The sequence below is a fragment of the Alligator sinensis genome, unplaced genomic scaffold, assembly GCF_000455745.1.
Source record: "Alligator sinensis unplaced genomic scaffold, ASM45574v1 scaffold428_1, whole genome shotgun sequence".
Taxonomy (NCBI): domain Eukaryota; kingdom Metazoa; phylum Chordata; order Crocodylia; family Alligatoridae; genus Alligator; species Alligator sinensis.
In genome coordinates this window covers 42,179-65,172 of record NW_005841919.1, presented here as the reverse complement: position 1 = coordinate 65,172, position 22,994 = coordinate 42,179, and the positions used below count along the sequence as shown (strand labels likewise).

The following is a 22,994-nucleotide window of genomic DNA, read 5'->3' as shown; positions in this document are numbered from 1 at the left end:
GCTTTTGGCCTTTAGTTGTTGATGGTAATATGCAGCGGGTTTTATTAAGCAAAACCCTAATGACCAGGTGTAGATTTTGGGTATCTATGGTTACGGACGTACAGATTATCTATGGTTTAGATAATTTATGGTTATAAACTGCACTGATTTCAAATGATACCAATATAATCTGTCGCAACATTACTTTATACCTGCATGCTTTGATAGAAATATAACTATAGCAAACCTTTTACAACTTTAACCCTGTTTCATTTAGGTTTAAAATTATAGTGATTTAACTCATATCACTATGGCTAGGAAAAGATGTTGCATTTGTCCTTGGACAAGTTGTGCCTGTGTTTGTCCAGAAACAGAAATATTCTGGGACTGACATACATATATATTACCTTTCTAACCAGGATATAGTGAGCAGCCAAATACACCAGTTTTTCTGTCATTGATTCAATGATACAATCCCAGGATAACCATACAGATGTACTTTGCAATGTCTTGGGATAAACTGCTAGTACATCTTATGCCATGAACCTTTTAAGGATTTAACCCAGGAAAATGGGCATGGACATCAGAATGATTACACTTTGTCACAGGATAAAATGGTTTGTCCCAGGACAGATGTGATGTCTGTTTGTAGCATATAAGATTGTGCAGAGGTAACAGTTAAATTGTAACAGATGCTGCACTTCCAAGTGACAGCTCCCCCTCTCCTTTTAAAGTAGCTGAAAACACATTTGTCCATACTTTGAGTAGTACTTAATGGAATCCTTTTCCTCTGTACTCAAGTTTCTGAAAAGCAATTAAGACAAATTGTGGGTAGGCTCCCTTCACCACTTCTTCTGATTTAGTCACAAGGCTAAGATTAAGAAATGAAGGCATGTTACAGAAGTAATTGTTTTTCAGCAGCTAAAGCAGGATAGAATAGGACTGTATTTCAGTGTTTAGGATGTGGTCCTTAGTTTTTATACCCTACAAATCTGAACTGTATTAATGCTTACATAAAATGTTACTTTCCAAAGTAATTGCTCTTACTATTTTATATGCTTATTTCTGTTGTGCTCAAAAGAGATGGCAAGGCTCAGGGCCTCACTGTGCTGAGACCTATATAGAAACATCTGTGATATTTGCTTTGAAGAGCTTTAAAATTAGAATGTTGTATTTTCTAGCATGTAAAATGCCCCCAGATAAAATGTGTACCTTGATTTTGGAAGACAGAATATAGAAAAAAGATTTTCCCAGTTTCATGGCTGACTATGTGACAGAGTAAGTCTCCTGGAAACAGAGACTATCTAGGTAGTGTGGCATCAGGAACTACCTGCTGTTGCACACTGTCCCCTGTGATGCCACATTTCCTGGACTCTCTATGTTCCCAGGAGGACTTGCCTCTAAAGTCGCACAAAGTTAAGCCCCAGACCCTTACAAAGGGCAGTGGCAAGACTATTACTTCTTTATTGTAAGCACTTCTTTATATGAAGTTCCTGTAAATAAAGTGCTGTTTCCACATCACAGTCCTCACTGAATTACTATCAACAGCTCACTTGCTGCTTTGGGCTCACTCAATAGCTATGGTTGTGCAAGGGTTAAATATAGGACTTTAACCCATCAGTTTGCTGAGCAGACACAAACAGTAGCCACCTTGGCAGCTGCATGGCGTGCAGTGTCTCCAGAAGTGCTTAAAAAACGCACCAAATTTTGGGAGGACAATTTCGAAGTATGCACTGTATGTGAATTTTGGGGGGCTGATTTTTTAAATATACTGTATTTTCTCACATACAATGCATAGTTTTGCCTACTTATCACATTTGCTGAACTTTAATGAATAAAATGTTAATAACCCAATAAAAGTGACAAGACAAGGCAATAATACTTACCCTTTTCACTTATTAGTTGTCGCGCAACTTCCTGCTGGAATCTTTCTAAACTCTCCAAGTCATCTTTCATGTGGAAAAGTATGAGAAAAGGCAAGCCTTCTTCTGTTAATTCCTGCATAGAGAAACCCATCTGATTTCCTGCAAGCCCAGCAAACACTTAAGCCGTTCTAATGATTTTTTTTAACTGCACTGGATTTCTTATTTAAAGACAGCTGAAGGAATAGGATTGCTAAAACTTAGGGTGAACTTCTTGATGCTTTCATTTTACCACTCCCCTTATTTAAGATACCTGCAAGGGACAGTTAAGCACATTCTCATTGCCCTCCCTCCCTCCTCACCCTCTGCCCTCCCATGCCACTCCTTACCCCCCCCCCCCCCCCCCGCCCTCCCATGCCCCTCCTTCCCCCCCCCCCCGCCCAAAATCAAATGGAGTACAAGTGCTTAAGTTGGAAACTAGCTAAAAACACACATTGGTATTTATAAGCAAGAAAAAAAAGTAATTGGAGTGTTCAATCTCTCCTATGTTCATGAAAACAGGATTTCTTTATTCCCTGCAAGTACGAAATATCTGATTCAATGATCAACTTCTCCTAACTAGAATAGCCTACAAACCCCATAACTCTGATTAGCTGCTCAGGATAAAAGGGGTACCAGGATACTTTAGTATGAAATATTTCTTAGTATGTAAACTAGACAGTAATATTTTACTAGTGGTCAACTTTTGGAGGCATTTCAAGATACTGATCTTTCAAGCTTCCCACATAGCCTGGGACTAACTTAACTATTTTGATGAGACGCAGATAGTTTTCAGACAAGACATCTTTGTGAACTCTTCCTGTTTATCTGATGGTGAAGCTCTCTATAGATGGTATGGCACTCACTTCCAGAAATTGCTAGATCATACAAAACTTATCTAGCTTACTGTTCCTTGCATTTAGAGATAGGGAAATAATCTCTCTCTGTCCAAAATGATTGCTGTCTTTGCAAAATTGCAAGAACATAATCTGTGCTTAAACAATTACATTTTCAAAGCAGTATAGTAAGACTAATTTATAATACATTGTCCAGTTATTTATTCACCTTACATGACTTGATCAATGAGGCTTCCAGTAGCTTTTCTAGGAAACTTTAACTTGTTTAGATTTCCTTGTTAGAGAACATTTCCCAAGATTCATCATCCCATTCTATATAGTTATGCTCTATAGACCTGGGTTGGGCAATTATTTGGGCTAGAGAGCCACTTAGAGAGTTTTGGTGAGCTACTGCGGGCTGGGTCAGCATCCCCCCTTTGCCCTGCAACAGCTCACCAAAACACCCTACATGGCTCTGCCTCAAGCTTGGCTGGGTGGATAGGATGGGGCTGCAGGTCGGTGAAGAGTGGCATCTGTGAGTGGGACAGGCGGACGGGGTGGGGCCAGGATCATGGCATGATGACAGTGCAGGGTTGGGACCTGGGGCAGAGCCGCAATCCACTCCCTGCATTTCCCTGTGATGGGTGTCAGTTCTACAGGCAGGGGCATGCAGAGAGTGGAACACAGCTCTGCCCTGGGTGAGGCCCCAAGCTGTCACCAGGAATGCGGCTGGGGTTATGTCTGGAACTGGTGCCCGCAACCAACTTATTGTCCCAATTGGCCCAACAGCCCCAGGTCTGATTCCAAACCCAGGGCTGTCCCAACAATCAGGTGACTGTCAGAACAGGTCTGTTCTGTCCTGCTGTCCAGGATCTGTACCAGTGACAGGTCTGGTTTCAGACCCAGGGCTGACTGGGACTGTTGCCGACAATCAAATGATTGTTCCTATCAGTCCCAGGTCTGGTTTCAGACTTGGGGCAGTCCACAGGTGATGCCACCAATCACAAGACTGTTGGCAAAAGGGTCTGGAACACAATGTATGCCACGTGTTTAATTAAGGTACTATACAAACCAGCCACAAAGATGTCCTCTATTGTAGCGGAACATTTTTCTGGCTGGTTATGTGGTATATGTTTAATTTATGCTGTGATTAACATATTAATGGCACTGTATCATATTTATTCAAACAGAAGACAAGGTTCTCTCCCACCTGCAATCAGCAAGGGGGAAATAGCCCCTCGTCTTACATTTGTATACAAGGAAAACTCATTAAATACATTGTCTATCATCAAACTGTTGCCAAAAGCAGCATGTACTCAGTAATGGAAACCAACTATAAGGTTGATTAAACGCAGTCAACAGTGGGCATATCTATAAAACACATTACCCATATTGGACAAGCATACTGATGAGAACCTTTTTTTTGTAGCCCTTAAAAAAGGTGGGGAGTTGCTCCCCCAGGAGGGAACTGGCACTGGGCCTAGAGGTACTGCAATACCAAGCCAACACCTAGAAGGCCAGAGCTGGCCCTGACACCCTCCTCTTGGTGCCAAAAATGCTTGATCTTAGCCAAAAGGCCAAGATTCTGAAGGGAACCTACCACAAAAATCAGTTATTACAACCCATCTAAATAAGTTATATGGGAATGTCCACTGCACTCAGCCCCCCTTCAGCACTGACACTTTTTCAAGCCATGGGGAGCCACTACATTGCATACATTTCAACTGCTTCTTTACTCCCACAGCTGAGCTGCACCTTTCTTTCCCATTTGCAATGATTCCTGCTTCTACACCACCTTTAAATGATGGTGAAGATATTTAAGACCGAACAGGGCCCCAAACAGTTCATCCGGAATCCCTGTCACCTCCTGTCTCAGCCTGTTGCATATGATTAGTGCAGCCCTATCCTCCATGAGGTGGAGTCAGAGTAGGACACACTGGCCTCATCTGCATATACATTTCTGGAGGAACCCAGGACTTGTGACAAGAACAACCAGTTCCAGCCACGAGTGTGTATGTATGGGGCGGGGGAGGAGGGCTAATTAGGACATGGGTCCTTTGTGGGAGGATATCTGGAGTGTGCACACACATACAGAGCAGTGCTGAGCTCTGGGGTCACCATGACTTGAAACACTATTGACTGTGCTGGGGCCGAACAAACTATATGGTAAATCATGAGCCTTTTGGCTTTGGACTAATATCATGCATGTTTATACTATACATAAGGAGGGCCAAAGTGCTGCTTAAAAGTGTGTTTATGGCGAGTATCTGTTTTAAAACTTGCATCAGTTTCAAAACAGGTAAAATGTATCAATTCTGGATAAACTAAGCCTATGGATACTCAGTAATTTGCCTATGTGTTTATTTCAAAGTCAGTGTTTTCAGATTTGCCCCTCACTTCTATGTGCTCAGAGAGAGTAGGAGGTGGGAAGAAGGGACTACAGAGGGAAGCAGTTGGGGGGGGAGGGGGGGGCAGAGGGCTTGGGACCCACCTGACACCCCCAGATTTATTTTCCCTGCTGTAGCAGTGGGAGTGGAACAAATTCAAGGCAAACCTCTGATAATTAAAAATTCTATATCTGGAAAATTATAACAAATTTATAAATTTTCCATATGCAGAATCTAAGTATTAGTGGACCATCTTATATTCAAGTAAATATAGTAAATTTAATTTCTTGCATCTAAGAAACAATGCAATAATTATTCCATTTGTTTCATACAGACTACCATATATCAGATATAATGCTGCAACATCACCTACAATTCAAATATTGCTCTGCAAATACTGATCTTCCAGTCATAACAAAAAATGCCTGATGATTCACTGTAGTACCCCTACTAGGCTTACAATTTACCTTCGGCTTCCCACCTCACTTCGGCCCTGAGCAGCCTGTCCACCCCCACTGCGATGCCTGCACCCCCACTGCCTGCCCCCACAGCCAATCTCTCCTAGTGTCAAACACAGCTGAGGCTCCATACCCTGTTGGGGCACAGAGCACATACTAGCACAGCCCCCGCCTGGCCACACAGAAACAACCTGAGGCTAAAGCTGTGCCGCTGCCAACTGGCCAAGCAGGGGGATAGTGTTTTCATGTGCTCCTTGTAATGGAGCCAGAGCCGGAGCCAGCCTGAGAGTAAAAGGTGGGCAAGCGTGCAGGGGGAGGGGGAGGCAGAGGCTGCAGGGGGTCTGACTCCAGCCCCAATCGGGGCTCAGAGTCAAAAGCTGCAGCAGCTGCCTGCCCCCACCTTTCACCTTGTACTCAAATCCAGCATGAGGGGCATTCTCCCCATGCTGAATGGGGGGGAACCTCATCTTGCATTTGAGTAAACACAGTACACTGCTAGCTTTCACGCAACTCAATATTTTGGGTGTTACAAGTTTACCTGTTCTCTCCACAGATTGTTTAAACAGCAATTGCACTGAAAACAATTATTTATTTTTCAGATATTTTACTGATCTCAACAGTGTTTTTCCATTTAAATATAAGGAAACTTTCAGATTTGCAGATTCCTTCATAATACAAAGAACTTCTTAGAATTCAACCACTCCATGATGTCTAATGGCACACTGTTTAAGTTTGCTCTCAATTCCCACTTGTGTGGCTAGTTTATGTACAAAACAGATCTAATAAATGTATTTCTCTGGTTTCCTTTTTTTTAGTGTTTCAATTCAGTCTCTCTAAATCATAATTTAATTTTTTATTTTTTTTTACTGTTTTATGAGTTGAAAAAAACTCGTGTGCTTAATGTTATACAGAACATTTAGAAAAGTAGAAAAATATAGCCTAAATATTGAAAATGTTTCATATTTTTGCTCCAAATATAATAATCATTATACATTGATTATTTTTTTACTTACATAATTACAACCAGGCAAAAGTATCAGAATTCTGGCATGTTTCAAATTGTATGGCTGTTGGCAGCGCACAGTTTTTTAAACAATTGTTGCTAAGCAAAATACCCATTTGGAATGACTTAAGGATCTGCTTAAGCAAACCAAAGTAGAAAGTAGCAAGAGAAACTAGAAAACCTGAGGCATATTTTGATACAAACTTACAGTCATGAACCTTGGTTTCTAAGGGTCAGAATCTGATTTCACTGTGGGAAAAGTACACTAAAAATCTATCATGCACTTCTAAAAATGCTAATAACCTGGGATCTTTTTCATATTGAAATGCAAATGAAGAATTTAAACTACGCTTTAAGTTCCTCTGTCTGTTGTCTAGAAGGTTACACTTAACATAGGCTATCAAAAAAGCATAGTTGTTGTCTTGTTCCTTCTTTCACCCCGTTCTAGATAATAAAAATAGTTGGCTATTTTGATGACGCACAAAAGATATGTACAGCGGAGGAAACCTAAAAAGCTTAATTGTGAGAATAAATGAGCGACTCTTCAGATGTAAAGGAATCAGGGAAAAGAAAAAACAGATCTTCAAAGCAACCCAGGGAAAGATGCTGCTTAATTTACTATTAGAAAAGGGAAGAAAAAAATCTGATACAAAGCAAGAATGTAAAGAAGGTCAAAACTAAAAGCAAGACTGACACGGAAAATAGTGCTGGATTCGCTTAATAGAATTCGTTTAATATATAATTCTATAGAATTTGTGTAATTTTTTTGTGAAATGTATCCACCTGTATTGCAGATCAAACACTATTTTTAAAATATATTTTAAATATATATTTTTACTATATTAACAATATTAAACAAACGTTATATTTTTATTAAATGGAAAGCCAATCAACTATGTATTACAAGTAACTACAGTGTACGACTGATTTTCCTTTAAACTGAAATGAACATACGTGCCTAGTATTTTTCACTCTGAGTAGGAAACAACATTTTCAAGGTCTCTTATCTTTTTTAAGATGGGTAAACACAGGGGTATAAATTTAAGTGACATGCCCAGAGATGAAGTCCTATGCCTACAACCATCTTTCATACACCTACACATCACATCATACATCTCCTGAATGCTGTCAACATGGGCCCCACACTTATTTATAATATCTATAACTTTACTACTAATCTGCTCCTAGTTTGCCTTTTTTTTTTTTTTTTACCCAAGTCTGATCCAAGGGTTAGGAAATAAAGAAATGAAATGCTTTTTGCATGAAATAATGTTAACTGATATACGAAGGTTTCCAATGGAGAAGGTTAACTAACAGGACGAAAATCAGATTTAGGGATGTGGGGGTAGTAGAGGAAAAGAAAGTTTGTTTTTGAAAGAAGAGACTGAAAGTTGCATGAAAAAGTAGAAAGGTAGAAGAAACAAAAAGTTCTCACCTCTCCATTCTCAAATGTAATTTCTCGAACAAGTGGCACACATTTGTCTTGTGTCCATGCATAAACCAAATCAAAATTGGTCAGAGAACCTAAGTATACCATATCTGGAGCATTTTCCTGTTTAAAAACAAATTTTGATCAGTCTTACTTTAAAATAATAATAAGATGAAGTACATGTTGCTAAAGTGGTGAAAGAGAACATGGCTGCAAGAAAGAACTGCAAACAATTAAGAGGTAAGATTATATAGATTTATGGCCATAAGTCAAAACAAATTCCCCCCCACCCCCATATACATACACATTCATTTTACAATTCAAAATAAGTCATTATAGTTCAATCAAAAAGGGTAAGTAAGTAGAAAAACTAATTTCTATTTCAAAAGTTAATTGGCTTGTAATAGTTAACTTGGTCTCTGAAAGACCAAGTGGTTAACTGCACACAGGTTAAGCGCCTAAAAATTGGTGTTTATGAAAACTCAATAAAAAATTAAAAGGACAGCTCAAAACTGGCTTCTTAGAGGTGATTAAATTTGCATTGCCCAAGCAAGATGGTTAAAACTGTGAAATTGTCTTCTATATTTTGTCAATATTTGAATTCCAAAGAAAAGTATAAGGACTTCTGCTGAAAATCCTTGTGGTTGGTGCCAGGGAAGTAAAAAAAAAAAATTAAGCTGAAGGAATGATTAGAGGGCTCTTTGATTCAAAATTAAATGACTTCAATCAAATCTACTGAAGTCTTGGAAAGCATCTCCCCCTTAAAAAAACAGAAGAACCATCCCTAACATACATCCTTTCCTTACATTTGTTAATTTGTTACCATTGCAGATTATAGCCAGAAGTCACTGTTAAGATTTTTCATGAAGGATTTTATTTATTTAAAGCTTCACATTTGGTGTGGTGGACTTTTTGGCAAATAAATGTCATATATATTTCATTATTATGAATGGCAATATGATACAACTTTAGTGATGCATTTTCAGAAGCGATCATTTACTAAGCACTCAAAGTCATAGCTGCCAAGGTATGCACCCTGGGGCTGGGTCAGCTGCAGCAGCCACAGCCATTCCTGCACCCCAGGCTGGGGCCCGAGCCCCCAACTTCTCATTATGCTACTGTAGACACCTATATGTAAAACACTGAACAGATGCAAGAAAAAAGGGAGGGAGGGAGGTAAACAATTTGTTTTGATAATAATAAAGATTTAGTAAAGAACGCATAGGCAAAGAAGTCTGCAATACAGTATCTCAAGATTTTGACAAGACATGAAGAAGAGAAATAGATTAAACACTTAACACACCCATCACTTTTCTAGGAAAAAAAGAAGCTACTATATTTACACAATTATAAGATGACCCCTCCCCCCACCCTTAACATGGGGGGGACCCTCATCTTAGAATTGAGTACAACAGCAGTGGGGGTAAGGCAGCTGCTGTGGCTTGGGCTCCAGCCCCTACTTGTGGTCAGAGCTGTGGCCATAGCTGCTGCTTGCCCCACACCTCCTTTGCACGGCATCATCTTCCCTTGCAGCCTCTTCCCCACTCCATCCCACCATGCAGCCTCTACTCCCCCAATTGCTCCTCACCCTCCCCACCCTTACCCTTGAGCTGTGCCAGCAAGTTCTGTCCACACTACAGCCTGAGGCACAGAGCACAGCCCCAGACTGGCCCCATAGCAGCAGAGCCATTGGCAACATGTAGGGAGTGCACGTGCAACCCCTGGAAGCAGCAGCCGTCAAACTGGAAGTGCCACCAGAAGTGCACTTCTGGTTTCGCCACTGGCTCGGTGATCAGCTGCTGGGGGACACCCCCTCTCCCCAGTCAGCAATTGGCGGCTGGCGACACCCCTCCCCCCATTAGCGATCTGATGCCCCTCCCAGACTCAGGAGGCACCAGTCGCCCATGAGCAGAGCGCAGCCTGTATAGCTGCTATGGGGCCAGGCTGAGGCTGTGCCCCATGCTGCAACATAGACAGAGCCTGTTGGTGCACAGCAATGGTGGTGCTAGTGGTGGGGGTGTGTTGAGGGTAACCCTGACAACCCTGACTAGAAAGGCAGACTGAACCTGTGTGAGCTTAAAATAAGGATTAAAAAATATAGTTAGATTTAAAGTCACTTCTTAGTCTCCCAGCCTCCATCCAAACTGCTACTGCACCTGCCCATGCATCTCCTAGACAAAAGTTAGCAATGAAACAAAAATTAAGAACTTGATATCCAACAACATATTACATGATTTAAAAACAAATCTCCATCGGATGGCATTTAAGACACAAAAATGAGATAATGAACTTACCCCTGGAGGCTTATAGATTACGTTGTCCCCACTAAATCTCTCTGGTTTTGAAACAGTCCTAAAAAGCAATAAATATGTTTTAGTGCTGCAGAGTATAGAATGGCTTAGATCAAGAGTTTCAATGTTTTTGGGTAGAGTGCCAGAAATACCCACAACCTCAACTTGCAAGATGTTGGCATGCCAGGGGTGGATGGCAGGGGAGCTGCAGGGGGCCCAATTCTTGTTGTGGCAGCATAGCCTGGACTGCTTCCTTGCTGTCTGCCTCGAGGTGCATGTGCCTTTGCTTACCATGCTCTGGCACCTGTGCCAGCAGTTGCCTATCCCTGGCTTAGATAATATAAGCTGTAGTTCACTTGATTGAAGCTACTGTCTTCTCTCCCTCATTTCTAGGGTGCTGGCTTTTTTGTGATATTTAAGAATGAAAAAAATTGCTCTTTCAAGTAAGGTAAATGATGGCCCTACAGAGATCTGTTTGGTCTGCTGAAACTGGAGTGTGAAAATAACTATTAAAAGGACTTGGAATAAGCAGGTAGTTTCACATTACATGTGATACATGCTGGATATGCCAATTTGGGTATGGGTCAGGGAAAGGGAGGGGTTGGATAAAAGAAGGTCTGATAAGAGAGGCTGCAATGGATGGATCTTTTCAGCTAATTATTTTGCATACCATTTAGAAGTGACATACAAAGAATTTTTAAGCACTTCCATTTTGCTTTTTCTAGATATACAAGACAGGCTAAACAGGAAAGAGAAACAAAAACAGGAGGTAAGAAGGAGAAGGGAGGGACTACATTACTAAAACATTTTCTCCTTTTTTTTTTACATTAGAAATTCAATTTTGCCTATCTAAAAGCTCTATGGATGACTAGAAAATGGACAAAATTATAACTTCATAAGAGATTAGATTAAGGCCTGAGTAATGAATGGATGAAGAATTTCTAATCAAGAATGTTTAAGGAAAACTATCTACCCATCTAGCAGCCACTAAAGTTCTCTGGTGTACACACCTGCATTACTCGTGGATTTCTGACTCCTGGTGTACACAAACCCCTTGCAATTAGGTTATGAATTTTCAGAAATTTTTTTCTTGAGACCATATGTGTACTTCAGATACCTTCATGCTCAAGTATCATAGTGCTAAAAAAAGCACTCAATCTCAGGGAGGAGCTACAAAAACTAACGTGCCAAGTTGTACTGCCAACTGAGTTAGAGCTGTCATCAACAAGGTACTCAGCACAACCAAGTGGCAGCTGGGAGTGCTATATTATGGTGGGAATACTCAGTCCTCTGAAATGGACCAAAGGTTTCAGCTTCTCAGTTACCTCAGTCTCCTGCTACATTACACATTTTTGCTACACAAAAAGAGGATACTATACAACTTTAATGTGAAAATGAAGTCATAAGGCATATGGTGTTAACGCATTTGATGCTGAAAAAAACAGTAACAAAGGGCATAGACAAATGTAGACTTGAAATGACTTCAAAAGTGGGGAGAGAACTGCTGCTTAGAAGTGCATAGAAGCTGCTATGCCGAATTATTTGTCCATAAGCCTTTAGCAATGGAAGTGAAACTTCCCCAGCTTAAACTATGCTTTATCCAGGGTTAAAAGTTGGAGCAGTTTGGCTATATTTAGCCAATGACCCCTATTCCAGGGGTGCTCAACCCCCAGCCTGTGGGACAGATCCCGCTCAGAGAGTCATATCACCTGGCTTGCAGGCTCCCCACAGATCTGGCGGCAGAGGAATGGGGAGTCCCGGGTCTTGCGCACTGGATTAAGCACCTGATCCCAGCACAGAGCTGGGCAGGGGCTGCATTGGCCCCCAAGGCCAAGTCCCAGCATGTGGAGGCAATATCAGGTCCCAAGGCAGCAGTGCTAGCCCACTAGGGCCCAATCCTGGCATGCAGAGGTTGGAGGGGGTGGTGTCGAGCCCCGAGGGCTCAATCCAGGCATGTGGGGAAGGAAGGGGGTGGCGGGGGGCTCTACCCAGTCAGCAGACTGGCCCTGTGCCACTCATCTGACCTGTAGGGCCAAAAGTTTGAGCAGTGCTGTCTATTCACTGGCTGTACATTAGACGAAAGAAGTTAACACCTGTGCACCAGCTTTTCTGGGAAGTCCCCACATGGAACATCTCTGCTCATGACAATGGAAACAGTTTATAGGGGCATTTCTCAATGGGAGAGACAGAGATATAGATAGTGTGCATCTGTGTGCACGTGTGTGCATCTCTCACTCAAACTAGAGGTCACACAGAGCGGCTCAGCAAGTGCTAAAAGTGTTGCCTCACCTTCAAAGTCCCTTCTGAAAAGGATTTATGTTTGTTGGGGATAAAGACCCTCCTCAAGATAAAGCCATTTTTGCATGCCCGTCATTAACAGACAGTGCTGTTTCACAGGAAGGGCAACCCTCAACGCTGAGCTACTTAGGCATCAGACATCCCTAAGGCCCATTACAGGGAGGAACTTCCTACCAAAAGATAAAAGCAAAACAAAGAAAAAGTCCCTAAAAGTGCCAGTAACGAGGGTAAATATACTGTCATACACAAATACCCACAAAAAAACCTTAATATGAGTGTACCAAGACAAAATGCTGGGGAGCTGACTCAGCCACAGGTGAGACAGGCAGTTAGGCCTGCATTGTCATTTAAACCCAAGGAATAAGGGCACCGACAGAAGCTACTGGCTAAATGATAGTGATTCTGAACACCAAGGGTGCACATGCACCGAGACTGGCAAACAGACAACAAGCTCTCAAAAACAACTCTCTTCAGTGTTAACACCTACTTGCAGTATTTTAGGGCACATCTACACATGCAGTTTAATGATCATTATCTGAATGCGCATTAAAACATCACTAAAAAGTGCTTTTTAGCTAATGGGCATTAAAATAGGCTAATGTCCCTTTTATGAGTACTTCACAATAAAGGGCACCTATACACATGATGGAGCTCTGCTCTGACGCATACTAATTAGCACACATCAGAGCAGACTCAATTAATCAAGTCTGCTGCGAGTCTGTTGGTGCATGCCAATTACCGCGCTCCAGCAGGCTCCGTGTCATGTGTATTCAGCATCCCCATGTTTCAAAATGGTGGCGGGGGCATTAACTAAAGCTTGTTGAATGAGCTTTAAAATGTCCCCGCTGCTATTTTGAAGCACAGGATGCTGAATACACATGGTGCTGTGGGCATTTTAATTAGAGCAGCTCTCAGAGTTTTTCTCTGAGAAAAACTAGAAAGAATTTAGAAATTCTGAGAAATTAGAATTTCTCTCAGAGAATTCATAAGCTTATCCCAACTGCAGCTTTGGATATCCTTCAGCTCAACTACCATAAGGAGTCCTGGAAATTCCTAGTTTGCTTATGTAGAATTAAAGTATCACTGCTACAACTCATTGACACATTTAAAAGACAAATGTAGTGTACAGGCAGTGATCAAAAACCACCACATATAGCACAGTAACTTAACAAGACTTGAATTCTATTGTGATGCCAGAGGAGATGTTTTGACACATTTTGTATTTTTTCTTTAGGCACAGTCTTATCCTGCTTGGTATTTGTTGATCATCCATGAGTTTGCTTCTGATAAGGAGTTTGTTTTAACATCAAAGTTGGGTAGTTGAGGAGATTTTTTTGCATAATGTGATCTTCCTTCAAGTACAGGATGTAGTTGTTTAATGATCTTACAGATTCCAGTGTAAAATAGTATGCGACAACCAGGGGCATACAACCAGCAAAGGGTTTTCTTGTAATAGGTTTCTGGAAGATATTCAGATGTCTTGTTCAAAGATGTGGTCTATTTCTCTGCTAGAGTGTCCCTGTTGATGGAAAGCAGTTTTTAGTCTGGTGAGGTGTGTCATGGGTATTCTTCTTAGAGGAGATGTGATGGTATCTGAGGGCCTGACTATAAAGAGATTAATTCTTTCTTGGCAGGTTTGGGATACTTACCAGTTGTATGGATATGTGTACATTACAGTCTGTATATGTTTTGTATGCAGTTATTTGTAGGGTGCCATTTTGAATGTGGATTGTGTTATCTGGCAAGTTGATGTTAGTGTAAGCATACTTCCAAGAGGATTTAATAAAAGGGCAGTGGTTACTGAAGTTGTGGTAGAAATTGAGAAGTGAAGCCCACTGTTCAATCCAGATGGTGAAAACGCTATCCATGTATCATAGATATAATACAGGTCTGACAGTTCATTTTTGTAATCTTCAAGGTGATTCATGGAGATCCTGGCATACTGGAGAGCCATCCTTGTGCCCAGTGCCATGCCCATGGTTTAGTGGAAGTGTCAGCCACTGAAGGTAAAAATTGTTCTGGATGAGGATGAAATGAAGTAGTTATGTAAAATGTTGTGGTTGGAAAACTGTCATCTGTGGCTTTGGATGCATTTCAGGCAGGCTGTGATAACTTTATAGCAAGGGATGCTAGTACATGGGTTAGTAACATCTGTGGTGGCAAGTATGACTTTATCAGGGAGATAATTAATGTCTGGGATTTTGTTGAGGAAGTCTGTTGCTACTTGTTCAAAACATGCGCTTTGAGTGTCAACCAGTTGGAAGATCATTTCTACGATCCCTGATGATTCTTGAGCGAGGATACAGCAGTTGGATACAATGAGGCTGCAGGGTTCAGTCCAACACTACTACAGGTGAGAAAATGTCAAACCTCAACCAGAGAAAGGTAGGCTGAGATAGTAGCTTGGACTTTGACCGAGCTGATGAACAAGTCCAAATGCTCCAGAACAGACTCTAGAATGGCTGAAATGTTCCTTTTCTGATAGTCTTGAAAATCTGAACTAGTTAACCAGGTAAGGGGCAAGGGGGCACTGGTACACATAGAAAGTAAAAGAGGAAAACAGAGTGCGGCCTAATGACTCATCAATTAAACTATTAGCTGCTCATTTGCAGGTGCTTCCTCCCTCCCACCCAGCATGGGGCTTCACCTAGCCTGTGTTGTCTGGTTGGGCTTGCCACCGACCCCCACCCCAAAGGGCCCCAGAAGCAGCTCCTAGCAGTAGCTATGTCCAAACTGCTGTGTTATCAGTTAACCATTTAACCAATATAATTAGTGGAGGTTAAACAGATCATTTTTTTAGTGTATTTACATCCATCCCTAATGACCATGTTGGCCTGGTCTCATCTCCTTACAGGACCAGAGGTATTGGCAGGGAAGACATTCAGGAAGATTCTTGACCACAAAATAAGGCAGCATTGGATAGGGAAGCCTGGACAGAAACCTCCCTTGGAGCTTCAATAAATGGAGCTTCGTATTAATCTCTGACGTAAAAATCTATTGGGTTTGTTTTAGATGTTCACCAAAATGAAGTGAAACAGATCACCTAGTTTTCCTGTGAGAAAAACACAGGAAATCTCCATTTACAAACTACAGAAATCTGCATTTTTCCATGACCTACTGAAAAGCATGGCAGCATCCTTTAGCAAGTGGTGCTACTTCTGCTCTTTTATTTTTGCTGTGGTTTTGGCCTCTCAGTCAATCAGCAGCACAACCCCTGCCCCCTCCCCCCCCGGCTGATAATGTTCCTGATCCACCATAAATCAGAGGTATTTCCAATTAGAAAGTATGTTCTGCTATACGAAAAAGAAGCATCTTGAAGGTTGAGGGATGCTAAACAATCCTAAACCACATTGTTAAATATTCTGCCTGCCATCAGATGGAAGGGGGATGTAAATGGCATGACAAAATGTTATGTCATATTATTGAAACTTTGGTAACTCTGAGAGACTCTGAAGGCAGTAAGGTATCTGGTGGAAGAGGAGGAAACAGCAGCAACTGACAGGCACGCCTCAAGGCAGCAGACATCTAGTGTTTATGGCTTCTTTTTGGAGCAGGAAAATACATTCCTAGAGACTGAAAAGGAAATATCTCTGGAAACTTTCACACTCCAGTGGACCCATAGCACCAAGCCACATAGACCAGAGGTGCTCAACCTCTGGCCCGCTGCACTCAGTCATCCAGCCTGTGAGGTTCCCCATGGGTTCAGAAAGGCTCCTGCCTGCCTGTCAAAGATGACAAGAGCCAGGGGCAATAGGACCCCGCCCCACCCCCAGCCATTTCCCAGCTTTTGTGCCCATGCACTGTTCCAGCACCACGTGGTTCCTGGTTGCATCACTGGACAGGAGCACAGGGTCTGCACTGATACTCTGGGGAGAGTGAGTGAGTGAGTGAGTGTGTGTGTGGTGCAAGTCCCCTGTGCACATCCTGCCATACACATGCACCCACACCACCCTCACACTGCCATACACACAGACCCCTGGATCCATACCCCCCTCACACACTCCAGCCACCCTCCCCCCAACACACAACTCCCACAAACCCCATACCTATCCACACCCCACATATGCTCCCTCACCCCACACCCACTGCCACATAACCCACAGCCCCCCACAAACCTAAACCCCCCAGAATATACAAGAGTAAGACTTTACTTTAAGCTATTATATACAATCACCTCTGTGCACCACACAAACAAATGTAAACCAGGACAAAGATATTTTTTAAAATCAAATTAATGGATGTTTTAGAATATAATGTAGTATTTTTCTAGTTTCAAGATGGCAAAACCCCTTGCTGAAAGAAGAACTTCTGGGGGCAAGGGGAGAGACTTCTGGTGGCAAAGGTCAGGGGGCGGGACTTCCAGTCACAAGACTGACCTGGGGCCAGGGAAACCTGTCAAGAGGCAGGGATACCCATGCAGCCCTCGACAGCTTGCCAGAACTTGGTAAGCAGCCCTCCACCTGAAATAATTGCCTGCCCCTGGGTTAGAGGAAAAGAAAGGTCAATGGGTATTGGTCTTTCAAAGAATAATCCATGGTAGAAACCTTATAAACCACAGCTCAGAGATTGATCCTGTGCTTTAGCTGACAAAGTAAAATTCATGCAGAGCAGAACAGGTATTAAAGCAGTTTTTGGATTCTTCAGTGGAGAGAAATAGGAATAAAAAAGATCAGCTATGCAGAATCTTGCCTCTCCTCTGCAACCCCCTTTTCAGCAGAAAGACGAACTGTTTTTACCTGGTGTTATTTATGCATAGGATTTTCAGCGCGTTCTATAGTGCTGTTTTTATGTTAAAAACATGTCAGAAAATGCCAGGCCCAGGACTATAATTAAGTTGCCTTAAACTCTCTCTCTTTTTTTTTTTAAACAGTAAGCATCTATGTAAATAAGCACATTCTGATTGTTTAATGAATTATTACTGACCGCAGATAACAAGAGCTAAAAACTGTGCATCTTATTACGCCATTAGGCAGGAATCTTTCAGGGAACAAAAAGGCAATTTAACTCTGAGGCTTTCAATGGGGATAAGGCCCTTAACTTCCTGCATCTAAAATAAACACTTGGGTGAGATATTTAAAGCTCTTCTGTAGCGTATCCATGCATATTTTGTCAAGACAGGAACTGTTTTGTGGGGGAAGAACTATTAATTGCAAACGGACAAACAATACTTCTATAACAGGAAAAAAAAATTGTTACTCATTTGTTTACGCAAACACAAGCCTGGGGTCTTTTGCAAAAGTAGAGTTTGCAGCAAGACATTTTGCTTTTTAGGAAATTTTGTGCGCCACTGAAAATATCTTTTGCAAACAAATGCCATTTGAAAACAAGCTGATTCTTTAGTCCTGCCTGCATTTATAATGAAAATGAATAAATCAAGAAAGGTATTTAAACATGGATCTTACTAACAACAGGTTTCAGTGTGTGTTGAGGTGGAAGAATGCATTATTAATGAGTGAGTAGAGAAGACACTGCTACTCCAATGCTTCTATCAATTGTGCCTATAATGTTCTAATAAACCTGGATTTGGGAATTTTATAGCTATTAGTATGGTTTGCAGGTGAGAAATTGAACAGCTAATTTTTTCCGCCACCACAGATTAGCTACTGAATTTTTAAACAAACAGGTTATTGGTAAGAGATTGGTATAAAGGACTGATTGAATACACCTGAAAAATTACAAGGAGTTCAAATATCTACTAAAGAAAATCCACCTGTCAGTTATTTTTAAAATGTAACTGTTAGGAAAGCTTTAGTTAACAGTACCAATGTCACTCTGGGCTATAAAAAAAGTGACACTAACTGATGAAGCAATAGTAAAAAAAAAAAAAAAAAAAAAAAATGCAATCTGAACAAAATTACATTTCACTAGATGGACTAAGATAGACTAAGACTAGGAGGAGTCATTGAGCAAAATTCATGTTTTGTTTGTTCTTGTAGACCAGGGCTGTCCACAGTCCCCTCTTCCCTCAAGCCTCCTGGCCATGGGCTCCTTTAGCTATGTGGACTGTGCTGCCCTGCTCTAGGGGTGTGGGCAGGAAGTAGAAGCTGGAGGAGAGAAGGGGAACCCAAGATCCTAACAGCAATGCCTAGAGTGATTAGGGAAGCAGTGCCCAGAGGGGGACCGTGGGTTAACTTGTTGGGGGCCATTAGTTGGGCAGCCCTGTTCTAGGCTATCAACAAAAAGAGACCTGCTATTAGACTCCAGTCCTTCATAGTTTGATTTCTTTAACATGCCAAAATTTCTCTCCAAAACATTTTCTGAAATTTATGAGCAACATGTTTTCAGTATCAATGAATTCATGCAATTGATGTATTTTAGAAAGAAACGTACCCAAATGCAGAGAGGAAGACGCAATCATCATGCAAAATATTTGATACTCTTTCAAAGGTTCTATAGTTATTAGAGTCCTTCTGTTCAAAATATCCAATGATATTTCTTTTACTGCGCTATAAAATAAAAGCAGGCAATTATAGATTCTTGCAAATCAAAGGTTATTACTCCCTTCAAGAAGTGTTACAGACAGAAAAGGTTTTCACTTCCCTCCCTTAATCAAAAACATAGTTAATGGCTGTCAACAATCTGTCTCCAAATGTGGTATAACCATACAACAATGCAGGATTTCCTACTAGAATTGTTACAGAATATATTCTTTCAAAGAAAGTTTATGAATTTCTTGGCCTATTCAGGATGACCAGCATGAATTAAAAAATAAAATTATTTCCAAGATGTCTGATTAAACTTAAATTCTATATGGTTCAAAAGTAAAATTGAATTCTGACATTCCCCTCAAATACTGGAAAAACAAAAGTTACTTGCCAGTAAGTAGAGTACTTTGCGATGTGGTGTCCACATACATGTTCTGACTTGAGGATGTCTTACTTTGCCTAGAGACATTTTTGCCTTTGCAGTATCTCTAGAAGGAGCCCTAATCTCAATGCTTCTCATGCCCTCGTGATGAGCAAATGGGAAGGGTGCACTCCCTGCTCATGAGTTCATCTCAACTGCAGATTCCTATATATTACTCTTGATTCTGAGCAAGAGGACTAGGAGGATGGGATGGGAATTTGTATGTGGATAACACATCATAGAGAGCTCCACTTATTATGTTTTCCCCATCCACAAACACATTATCATGGGTGGGTCATTCCAAAACAGTGCCTGCATACGTGGAAATGGGTCTTTGAGTCCCTTGAGACAAACAGCAATTACAGGACTGCTACACCAAGTGCAGCATCAGCTCTTGATGCTTCCACAACAGCATAACACTTTGTAAAGGTATAGATTGAGCTCCACATGTTACCTATAGAAACATTATGGAGCAACGCCACAGAAATAGCATGGGCTCTGATGGAATGTGACCGTATCACAGAATGGATGGCACCTTAGCAGTCTCATAACAATTTTATACAGCCCAACTGTTGGGTCAACGTTGTGCCCTTAGATCTTTGCTATGAAAACAAGGAGCTGTGGAAACTTTCTAAATGGGCTGGTTCCATGAAGGTAATAGGCCAAAGTACTTTTAACACCCAGCAAATACAGTAAAGAAAATGACAAACATTATCTGCTGCCACAAATGAAAGTCAGTAACAAATCCAGACTAGTCTTCAAGGATACCTTTCAGGGACAAAGGTGGTATGGCTGGGGCAGGGTGAGGGGAAGAGTTACTACCAGGTGGGCTTACATTTCACTCATTCTTTGTACCAATGTAATCACTACCAGGAAGGCTGTTTCACAGAATCACAGAAAATTAGGGTTGGAAGGGACCTCAGGAAGTCATCAAGCCCAACCCTCTGCTCAAAGCAGGACCATCCCCAACTCGATCATCCCAACCAAAGCTTTGTCTAGCTGGGTTTTGAAAACCTCCAAGAATGGAGTTTCACCATGGAAGGGGTGGTCTTCCAGTCTTGGCTTTGCCTCATGTGCAGCCTAGACCAGGAGCCCCATCACTTGCAGAGTGTCTCGGTCTCGGCTGGGTATGCAGCACAGCTGGGGTCAAGAGCCCTGTGGGGCCCAGGGGGTTCACACACCCTTAAGCCTTGGGGATCACAGCAGCCGCAATCCCCAGGGCTCAGACATTTCATGCTGGACATAGTGCACCTCTGCAGCTGGGGCCCTGTCAGGTGATGGGGCTCCCAGTCACAGGGAAGACCTCACTACACATGCTAACTGAAGTTCAATAGCAGCCAGCTATAAAGTTAGTACCCTTTTTAAGGTCTAACTTTATAGCTGGTTGGAGCTTTTTGTCGTAGTATAGTTACTTTGCCTGTGTAGCTACTCTTAAGGTAATTGTGCTATTAACCAGATAATTGTGTGATGCGTGCAATGTGTAGAGGGGGCCTAAATGAGACACACCTGTAAGTGACAATGTATGTGGAGAGTTACTTGAAGTTACTCTGAACTTTGATAATATGAAAGCTGACTATATTTTTCTGAATAGAAAAATAAATAAATAAATCAATCAATCAATCAATCAATGCATCAAATTGATTTGTCTCAATTTACAGAGCCAAAATACACCGATGTCATAGAAAGGAAATCAAGAGACTTACGTCAACAGAGTGAATTTCTTCCAAATCTTGGACTTCTCGAATAGGATTGCTTTTCTGTTGTCTTATATAATCTGCTATTGCAGTCACTGATCTCTGGCCTCTATACTCTCTCTTCATCATCATTCCATTTCGAAACAGCTTTAGGGTTGGATATTTGCTTATTCTGTATCTTTGAGCTATATCCGCTAATATAGAAATTAAGAAAAAACAGTTATATAAATACAGAAATGTACTGTCTGTTAATACTTATCAACATGTATATATACTAAGGCAAGGACACTTAAGCAATGCCCCTTCCACTTCCATCTTTAAACAAGAACCAGAGGTAAAAAAGTACTGCAAGAATAGAGATATGGAGAGTAGCTGTCCTATTTATATTTAAGAAATGTAATTTGTAATTTGTATGGTCATCAACATGAAGGAAAATCATAACAATCAAAATTTGCCATAATTCTAGAACTAGAGGCAATGAGTTAGTCCCATGTATTTGGTGCCTTTTACATGCTTTTAGACACAAATTCTACACCTAAATAATGCAGCCAGAATTCAGATGATGCATGTTTCCTCATAGCTAAAGCCAAGCTCATATGTGAGCTCGGACCATTCTAAAAATTTCATAATTATGATCACATAAGTTTGCACAAAAACCTCATAAGCACCACACGGAGATATTACTCTACACATTTTTCAGAAGGTTACGGTATTTGGAGATGCATATAAGGCACTTAGCAAATAACTTAATTTCTTCTACCTGCTGAATTTATCAAAAATATTAAACAATACAGGTTTCCCTCACTTTATGCGGGTTCTGTAGGTGTGAATTTGCTCTTATACAATGACCCTTTTTATACCAAAAAATCATTATATGCAAGGTAAATTCACTCTTATGCAATCGGTGTGGTGGAAGCCCGCAATCAGCTGCTTTGTGCAGTGCATTGTGAGAGTGATACACACCAAAATATAGTTTCCTGCGTGGATCTCATTGTCGGTGACACGTAGTTGCCATCCCCATTATGGCTTCCAAACATCCTACTAGCTTATCTCTAACTGTCTGCTGTTGGTGAGTATCAAAATTGTCTTGTAAAAGTAGTAGAAATGGGTCTGGGGGTCAGTACAGTCGAGGTCTTGGAACGTATCCCTATTTGTTACATTGTAAAGTGGGTTCCCTTTATGCAAATTCGAGTTACGTGCTGCTTTCCAGGAATGCATGTACTGCATAAAGCAAGGGACACCTATTGTCTCATTACTTGTTTACAATTTAACCAGTGATCTTTATTTAAAATTGACCAGTGCAGACCTCTGCACCTGTACAGACTCCTGCAAAAGTCAATCACATTTGCTACTAGATCCATGTGTGTGGATGAAAACTTTAAAATATCACACACACACACACACACACCAGGTACTCTAATTTGTTTAAATGTTCACATCAATTTAGGGGTCAGCAATGTTTTTGGGCAGAGTGCCAAAAACACCTGCAACCTTGACTTGTAAGATGTTGGTGTGCCAGGGGTGGATGACAGGGGAGCTGTGAGGAGTCCGATCCTTCTTGTGGCAGCACAACCCTGGCCCCTTCCCCATCGTCTGCCCCAAGGCACATGTGCCAAGCAAAATGCCTTCATGTGCCATGCTCTGGCATTGCTGGGGGATGCTTACCTCTGCACTAACCTATATTAAAACTGCCTCATATAAATTGAAAATTAGAAAACATTAAAAAAAAATCCTAAAATATCAATTGGCTGTTTGCTAAAGCCTGCATAGCCCAAAGAGAAAATCATTTTCAAAGAAGAGCATAGGTGTTAAGTAGAAGAATTCTCAGGCATAGTGAAACCTAAGAACTCTCCTCCTCTGATATTCAAAGAT

The 22,994-nt window shown here is 41.3% G+C and overlaps 1 protein-coding gene and 1 pseudogene across 1 annotated transcript in view; both read right to left on the bottom strand.

The window, feature by feature from the left end:
- ERP44 (endoplasmic reticulum protein 44) overlaps nucleotides 1–22,994 on the bottom strand; it is an 81,702-nt gene that overhangs the window by 16,694 nt on the left and 42,014 nt on the right. Inside the window, exons 5-9 of the mRNA XM_006018988.3 lie at nucleotides 21,132–21,316; nucleotides 18,913–19,028; nucleotides 10,288–10,345; nucleotides 8,000–8,116; nucleotides 1,866–1,977 (exon numbers count right to left, since the gene is read on the bottom strand). Coding sequence (XP_006019050.2) covers nucleotides 1,866–1,977; nucleotides 8,000–8,116; nucleotides 10,288–10,345; nucleotides 18,913–19,028; nucleotides 21,132–21,316 — 588 coding nt within the window. The remainder of the gene's footprint in view (nucleotides 1–1,865; nucleotides 1,978–7,999; nucleotides 8,117–10,287; nucleotides 10,346–18,912; nucleotides 19,029–21,131; nucleotides 21,317–22,994) is intronic.
- Nucleotides 4,181–4,305, bottom strand: LOC112549497 (annotated as a pseudogene).